Source organism: Paramisgurnus dabryanus, chromosome 16 (assembly GCF_030506205.2).
Source record: "Paramisgurnus dabryanus chromosome 16, PD_genome_1.1, whole genome shotgun sequence".
In the NCBI taxonomy this organism is placed as follows: Eukaryota; Metazoa; Chordata; class Actinopteri; order Cypriniformes; family Cobitidae; genus Paramisgurnus; species Paramisgurnus dabryanus.
The window spans coordinates 29368796-29378049 of NC_133352.1; the positions used below are offsets into that span (position 1 = coordinate 29368796).

At 38.3% G+C, this 9254-nt stretch overlaps 1 protein-coding gene across 1 annotated transcript; it reads left to right on the forward strand.

Annotated features, from left to right (window-relative positions):
• Nucleotides 1-6676: 6676 nt before the first annotated feature.
• Nucleotides 6677-9254, forward strand: hopx (HOP homeobox). The gene is made up of 2 exons (XM_065274646.2): nt 6677-7025; nt 8808-9254. The coding sequence occupies exons 1-2, from the start codon at nt 6864-6866 to the stop codon at nt 8883-8885; spliced, it is 240 nt and encodes a 79-aa protein (XP_065130718.1). The 5' UTR covers nt 6677-6863; the 3' UTR covers nt 8886-9254.

The window sequence follows — 9254 nt, forward strand, 5'->3', positions numbered from 1 at the left end:
CTTTGGGTGTTTAAATTCCTGACAGTTTCCACAAACAAAACTTAAAATTTCCTTAAAACATTGGTCAATTAAATGAGATGCTTAATCTTAAAATATTGTTTACTTCATAAGGTCAAACTCAATGTTAAACATATCTAAAAAGTTTTTATCTTTATGCAAGTTTTGCATATTAAATGTATAATATAAATATTAATTCTGTCATAGTTTGTTAAATAAAATAAAAATGCTACATCAGGTAAATTTAGGTTAAGTTAAAGGCGCTCTAAGCGAATCTGCGTTAGTTTTTGTTGACGTTTGAACTGTTTTCAAACAGACGGAGCGTAGCTAACTCCTCCCCCTCCCTGCTTTCATGAACGCGCCCTATCCCCCACCCCAAATCCTTTTTGTCGTTTATTGGCTAGAATACTTTGTTTTGTTTTGTGGTGCTAGGTTTGGCCACTATGTTGATATCGCCGTTTGTGAAGCCTGGGCTGTCTACAGAGATCGCGTTTTTTACAGTTTGATCAGCGGACAGGCAGCAAGCAGATAGTGAGGAGATGTTTCCGGTATGTAAGAAAAAAGTTTTATAGTCTAAAACGCGTCAATTCGCTTAGAGCGCCTTTAAACTGTCACTCAATATGGGCTACCAAAGTGTTGGATCCACTTTATTCATTTTTAATGTTTAGAAACTAAGTCAACTTTAAAGAAATCTACCATAGAGCCTCATGGTGGTTAAATGGAAATCTGTAAGTGATGATGATGATATACTTCACTTACTGTGGTTTCACAGGAATCCTGTGGTTTTGTCAGTACATTACACATCTTAAAACTGGGTTCAGAGGTTCTTTAGTCACAAAAGAAGAATGTGAGCCGTAAACTGTCTAAATCTTACCGCAAACTTTTTCGGTGTGTGGACCCCCATTGTGTGCGGTGCACCCCTTCGTGGACCCCCAAAGAAAATGTATAACATAAAACATCTTAAAATTTGAATTAAACAAAACATGAAGAGTTTTGAGAACGAGATAACTGTCAATTTTTGTCAAAACATTTATTTCTTTTTATTATGGTGTTATCATGTTTTTATTGTTATATTGTGCTACTTGACTGTATTGTTTTAGTGATTGAGGCTTATCAAAACAAACCAACTGCAGTTTTATCGATATTAATTGGAATGCACAATCATGAAACTCGGACCTCCCTGTCACTGTCTTTCAGCCCTCGGTTTGAGAACAACTGGTCTGACACATTCACTTCTGTAACTTCTCGTGAAAACATGAGACAGCTGGTCAGAGGTCAGTACGTACACCCTAAGGTTTAGTTTGCAGAAGCATTACTTGCGTAAAGGCTGAAATTTCTCTCTAATCTCACCATCATTTCTAAATATGTAAAGGATTTTTAAAATGAATGTTTCATCCTGAGGGTGTGAATGATGCTACTTCCTTAAAGGGACACTCCCATTTTTTTTTAATATGCTCAGTTTTCAGTTCCCATAGAGTTAAACATTTGATTCTTACCGTTTTGGAATCCATTCAGACAATCTCTGGGTCTGGCGGTACCACTTTTAGCGTAGTTTAGCATAATCCAATGAATCGGATTAGATTATTAGCATTCCGCTATAAAATAACCAAAGTGTTTCGATATTTTTCCTATTTAAAACTTGACTCTTCTGTAGTTACATCGTGTACTAAAACTGACAGAAAATTAAAAGCAGATATGGTTATGAACTTTGCTGCTGTACCATGGCTGCAGCAGGGGCGATGATATTACGCAGTGGCCGAAAGTGGTCCCCATGGTTACTTTCAATATTAGGGGACTATTTTCAGGTGCTGCATAATATCATTGCCCTTCCTGCAGCCATGTTACAGCAGCAAAGTCCTTTATTATTGCGCCAGTTTGAGAGTATAGTTCCTAACCATATCTGCCTAGAAAATTGCAATCATCGGTCTTAATACACAGTGTAACTATAGAAGAGATAAGTTTTAAATAAGAACAATATTGAAAGTCTTTGGTTATTTTTAGCGTGATGCTAATTGTCTAATCAGATTCAATGGATTATGCTAAGTGGTACCACTGACCCAGAGATCGGATGAATGGTTTTCAAAATGGTAAAAATCAAATGTTTCACTCTAGGGAGCTGGAAAATTTGCATATTTTCAAAAAAAGTGGAGTGTCCCTTTAAAAGAATAGGTTGGAGAATAAAACACTCATTTACATTTATTCATTTAGCACAGTGGTTATCAAACTTTTTGGCATGCACAGAGTTGACGCTGGAAGAAATGAACCATGCAGTAGAGTAAAGTACAGGCAGACATCCAAAGCACGTCAAGGCTCAGGAATATAAATTCAGCCAATAAGTTACTCTAAAACCAAAGCTGAGGACCACAGTTTAATAAAAAATCAGATTATAAACCACATTTTTTGATCCCAGAAAATTTCTGTAAAATTGGCAGAGATGATTTTGTGTGAACACAAACACGTCCCATAAATGTTCTGGAATCGCTCCTGTAAAGAGCACCTAGTAACATTGCCATATACACGGAGAGAGCATTCTGTGTGAACAAGATGCAGAAACATTGTCGTAAGAGACGTGCCGTAGTGTGGACGTGCATGTCATCTCAACAAGAAATATCGTTCAGCTCTTAAAAAAACTAGGGTTTTAAATGCACATTATGCAAAGTGGATTAAAGCCGAGATCATGGAGCTCATCACTATCCACACTGAAGCTGAGATTATTCAGCAGCATAAAAGAAAAACGTGCCGCATGCTCATATGAGCTTATAATGAACAAAAATGCACACGCATCATCGCAACAAGAAATATCATTCAGCTAAAATGCACATTAACATTTTCAATGAGAAATGTCTGCAAACTGAACTGAACTTTTTTATTTTTTTATAAAAACGGGTTCAAGAGCACACATGGTTCAGATGATTTGTTTCAGTGCATTTGTTCAAAGATGTAAGTTCTTATTCATAGGCCGTCATCATAGAAGTCCTGCATGGTATTTTAGGTTTCAGTTTTGTTTTAATAAAATTTTGCCATTATTGTTTTTGTTTAGGTTATACTGTATGGTAAATGCCTTAGATATTTAGTTTGTTTCTGATTTTGGTTTGTTATTTTAAAATATTGGTTTTAATTACCGTTTTTAATCTAATTGATTTATTTCTTACATTCAATTGACTTTGCATAACAATATTTGTCAATGAGTACTAGTGAAGTTTTACTTTAATTGAAGGATTCATTTGCAGATTTAACTCCACTAGATCTGATAACACATTTTTCTTCTTTCTAAAGAGTTTCATTTGGAAACACACAGACGTCACAATGACTCTCGACACACCTACAGGAATCTCTGTGAGTTTATATAGAGCTCACATCCATAACGATCTCTCTCACATCTGAAGATTATTTATAAACAGCTGGATATTTTGGATCATGAGTGAGTCTCACTCCGAACACACACACACTATTCTTCTTTTTTCCACTACAAACACTTTTGATACTCAATACGAATTATGTCATACATTTCCTCTTGCCCAGATAAATGACCGCATTTTCCCTTTTCCAAATCCAAGTCAGTTTTCTCCTTCTTTAATCTGTGCTTGACAACTTTCAGTGCAAATTTTCCATCTTGACTTTAATTATATATTTTCCCTGTTGTGTCTGCATGTACGAGCTGTTGTTGTTTTTGTCGGCCACAATTATCCCATTTGCACACAATACATATTGTTTGACAGGAAATGGGGGAAGATTGTGGTGTTCCTCACAATAGGCAGATTACATCTTAATGGGTCACCAAACCCTCCCTGTTTCTTATATAAACCTATTGTTTGTGCATCTTTCTGTTTACTGCCCTTGTGTAACCTTCGTGCAGTCAAATCTGACAGATGATTGTTATATTCCTAAGATGATAAGGGATAATAGAAATGAAAGCATGAAGCGATACAAGAAACTACAGACTGTAACATGCGTTGTCTTTATAACATGTAGCTACAGTATTAAGCACTATTCAAATAAATGTGAGCAGAGTAATATAGGACAATGGTCAATAATGGTTTTAATGGTCATAAGTGCTCTGTAATATGAAAGCTTGGTGAGATGCCGTGCCATTGACATCTATTATAAATGCATTACCATAATCACATAATTCACTTCATTCTGAACACTCGTGAATCACTAACAAAAGCACATCATCTTTCACTGTTCATCTGACAGGATACAGACAGACACACCTGTGTGTACACTGACGTACACCGCTCGACCTGTTTTAGCAAACAGCATGTTGTTCAGTGAAAATTCAATTCTGAATCCAGAAAGTGCGTGATCATCCAGATCGTTCACTTTATATAATGGTATATAATGTAAATATTTCTCATTCTGACTGTAAGAATATCACAACATCTGGGAAGCTGCTCGCACAAAATTAGATCATGTTGAGACAACAGCACTATTTTTGTGTCCATCATTTGATCTGGCTGCTGTTTGATGGGAAACAAAATGTATACATCAGCACAGACGGACTGTATTCTGCAAAGTCATTTGTTTTATGATCAGAGAAGCTAAAGGTTAAAGACCAGTGTGTTACTACAGTAAATACATGAACTTTGTTCCTGTTATGAATCTGGGGTGTGATGACTATATAAAGAAATATTTAGTTTACATAATCTCTTCACCATCATCCGGTTACATTGCAAAGAGGACCTAGTAACATTGCCGTAACATACGGAAAGCATTCTTTGTGAACGAGACGCAGAAACAATGCGGCAAGGGGCGTGCCATAGTGAGAATGCGCCTGTTATCGCAACAAGAAGTTATCGTTCAGCTCTTTGACACGGGGGAATTAAATGAAGATTAAAGGGACATTTTACTTTTTTTGAAAAAAAAATGCTAATTTTCCAGCTCCCCTGTGTTAAACATTAGATTCTTACCATTTTGAAATCCATTCAGCTGATCTTCAGGTCTGGCGCTAGCACTTTTAGCATAGCTTAGCACAATCCATTGAATCTGATTAGACCATTAGCATTGCGCTAATACATAACGAAAAAGTTTTGATATTTTTCTATTTAAAACTTGACTCTTCTGTAGTGACATCGTGTACTAAGACCAACGGAAAATTAAAAGGTGTGATTTTCTAGGCAGATATGGCTAGGAACTATACTCTCATACTGCGGTAACATGGCTGCAGCAGGCGTAGTGATATTACGCACTGCCCGAAAATAGTCCCCTTGGTTTCAATAGCAGAGGACTATTTTTGGGCACTGCGTAATATCACTACGCCCGGTGCGGCCATGTTACATCAGCCAAGTCCTTGATTATTACACCAGTTTGAGATAATGGAACAGCGCATCACAAGCTCACAAGATCTTGGTTTTGCAAGAGAGAAATCACGGATAATAAGCAAACTTCTGCCGCTGTGGAAAAAAGTCCTATCGAGATTTTTCATCTTATTACATGGATGAAGTCATTGCGTGTGAAGTGAAGAACATGGCCCTCTGGGTGTAAAACAGGGCCTGTGTGGGCACTGTTAGCCAAACCTTACAAAAAACAAAACTCGTGAGTCAGAACTGAACAACACCCTTTCCTAAAGCAACAGAAAAGCAGCCAACGGTGTAGGAAAGTAAAATATAGCTGCACACACTGACCACAATTCATATCAAATAAAATTGATGTAAACAAACTCATAGCCCTAAAACTCGTGAATGAACCTCAAATCACCTGTTAGTTTTTAGGTGACCAGACAGGTTACAAGTGCATATTTATAACAGGTTTCTGCAACATGAAATATCTCTTGTTGTTCTACTTCCTGCTGAACTGGTGAAGCTGGCAGAAAGAAAATGTTATGAAAAATACTGTGTAAACTATTACTGTAGATACGAGATGCATAATGTGTGTGTCATATGTTCTCTTTAGAGTTTCTGTGAAAGTATATATAATTAGATAAGAGGTTCATTGGACTGTATGTGGCAGTGTGTCAAATCGCTCGCCCACTATGCCTGTCCTCCATCACAGTTCCTCTAATAATATGAGTGTGCCCAAACAGTCCTCTCTTACCTCCAGTTACCCCACCCTCTCAAAAGATCCAGTTTCCTTTCACTTAAAAACACCATACAGTCTTTTCATATCTGTGCATACATGTGTTTAAAGTACATGACTTCAAGGTATCTCAAAACTCACCGTTCAGCATTCTTGTGAAACCTAAACTGCTCTGTTACCATCTCCACATCTCAAGTTTTGTCTTTGCATATTAAAAGTTCTTTATGGAATCATACAGTCCAAACTTTATATTGCACAAAAGCTTCTTTGTAGTGGATAAAAGTTCCTAAAAAAGGTTTTTCACTACAAAGAACCTTTTTTGTGGATGTTAAAGGTTCTTATACAAAGAAGCTTTTGGTAACCTTTAATTTTAGGAGCATTTATGACCCAGACATGTTGTAGACAGCCTTCAAAACATTCATCTTCACCTGCTGCAGGTAAACATTCAGTCTGTCAGACATTTACCCTACAGGTGGTCGGTCCCTGTGACGTCACCCGAGGGTATGGCATAGTGGCGTGAATGATGAGAGAGTCAGTAGTTGGTGTGCAGACATCATCATAGCAGGTACACTACCCACAAACCCCCCTCCCCACACACACACACACACACACATACACACACAGTCCTGTGCCTTTAAAGAACGCCCTGCAGTTGATTTTTGTCTTTAGGAAAGGGGCGTTCACTCGTGAACTTTCCCCACTGGTGCAGTTGCGTGCGTCTGAAGTTCGTGGATCTCTCACAGTTTGGTCTGCTCTCCCCACAGCTTTTCTCGTGGAGGCTTCTGCTGCTGTTTCTTAACACATCTGGACTTTATTTGCATGGGCGACTCGGATCACGCGAGCTGTGATATATGACCATGAGCGCGCACGGAAACATGACGTACGGGATGGATTTATCGGAGGATCAGATCAAGGTTTTGGAGGAGAACTTCACAAAAGTCAGCAAACATCCGGACGACACCACACTGATGCTGATCGCGGCCGAGTGTGGACTAAGCGAGTCGGAGACGGCGGTGAGTTCATTAAGAAATCCGCAAAACGCTTCTGATGCCCCTTTGCGTTTTTGCCGCGGTGCGCTGAATATGCGTACCGCTGATTGGTCGACCGAAACGTTTTAACACTAAAGAAAAGCGCAAACATGGTTTTGTTACAGTAAAAGTGTTTAGCTGATTGATTACCATTTGTATTTGGCTACCATAGTTTTAATTCAGGTAACATGGTTAAACTGTGGTTACTAGACCACCATGATAAATTTGTGGTTACTGTGGTTTGTTTTACTATATACAAACCCCCAAAGATGTGGTTAATTATCCTAAGAGAAGCGTTATTGGCGTTACGCGCATCACGCTGATTGGTGAACGTTAGCGTAATAAGCTTTACTGAAAATATTCGTCACGTTGGTTGAGTTATTGCAGAATACCTGTTTTTATTTAACAGAAAAGAGTTTATGATTGTAATAAACGTTAATATTCCGTCAAATTAGTTATTCTTTATTTCTCACACTTAACGTTAGTCCATAAAGGGTTTGGATGTCACAATAAAGTGCGCAGTGAAAGTACGCGGATCATCATGAGGTTCAAACAATGTTTCAATTGTCAGCATATGTCACATATCTTTCCTTTTCGTCCATTGTTTTCAATCCTGTTTTGCTGTCACCAGCTTGAAATAACACAATGACAGCAGTAAAGACAGCGGGCCTCGGATGCGCGTGGACAGGGTTGACGTGTTCAAACACATTGTGTCGGATTTCTATCCACAGGATATGTAATCGGGTGGGTTAGTAATGTTGTAATGTTTACTATTGTCTGGACAACTCACGGCTGATACGCTACATTTCCGTGATGACAGCTGTGAACTGGAAACATCTAAGGATGCTCCACGTTTGTCGCAGTTAGTATTATGCTTTTGCGCAAAATGCTTTTAATACATAGCAGAACAGGTTTGTTTAATTCAATTACAGTACACTATAGTAAGGTTTTTTCTGTTAATGGTCCCAAACTCTGGCTTTCTGAATAGTTTATTTACATTAAAGGAGAGTCACCCCATAAGTGAAATATTTAATGTCCATGCAGAAAGCTAAGCTGAGCATTTTATCTGTGAATGTACTTCTTATTCAAATGTGACCTGAGGTAAGCGAGTTTGAATAACAAACTCTGTCCTTTTTCCAGGACATATGATATCACCTCTTTGCATTATTTGAATGTTAGGAATACTCAAAGCCGAAGGGTGTGGTATGATGAACAGAGACACACACACACACACACACACACACACACACACACACACACACACACACACACACACACACACACACACACACACACACACACACACACACACACACACACACACACACACACACACACACACACACACACACACACACACACACACACACACACACACACACACACACACACACACACACACACACACACACACACACACACACACACACACACACACACACACACACACACACACACACACACACACACACACACACACACACACACACACACACACACACACCCTCTTTTCTCTGGCTTTAAACCGGTCAGTCCTGCTCAATAGTAAACACATGCACTCTGTGTAAAGTGTTTGCCTCAGAACCTTAAATGATGCAGTATTTGTGAGGTAGAGCTGCTGACCCAGAGGACACAAATCTGACCCACCTTTACGGCGTGCTGAAACACAATCTGCCTCTCTCCACGAACCCACTAAGCCTGAAGGGCATCTATCTTCTTTCTTATAAACTAACATTTGTCTCTCCATCTCTCTCTGTTTCTATATAGAAATGGTTCAGGATGAGAAACGCTCAGTGGAGGAAATCAGAAGGTCTTCCAGCAGAACTGGGATCAGTGAAGGATTAACAGATGCCTTCTTTATGTTTCGTCTGTAGATCAGCAGTCTTTCTTTTTGCTTTCTTCATTTATGAGGACATTTTCTGCAGATTAATGATCCCTACTGGTTGTTCTGTGTTTTAAGTTATAATCTATTGCTAAAAGCAAAGTGTATGTAGGCTGTGCCATGTATTTTATTAATACTATAACAACGTATATAAAGTAAATGTAAAAATCTGTATATAAAGAAATACACAGTCTGTACATCCTGAGGTTTAGTTCAATTGAAAAGTAATTACCTAAACTTGTTGTCTTTCTCATTTGCATTTTTATCAGATAATCATCTCAACATTTGATCTGTATATAAGCTGACAGTAAATAAAATTATCCTAAATGCTT

Bases quoted from the DNA above. Each gene is read 5' to 3' on its own strand.
- hopx (XM_065274646.2), top strand. From the start codon at position 6,864: ATGACCATGAGCGCGCACGGAAACATGACGTACGGGATGGATTTATCG. The intron at 7,026-8,807 runs GTGAGTTCATTA...GTTTCTATATAG, and splicing joins TAAGCGAGTCGGAGACGGCG to AAATGGTTCAGGATGAGAAA.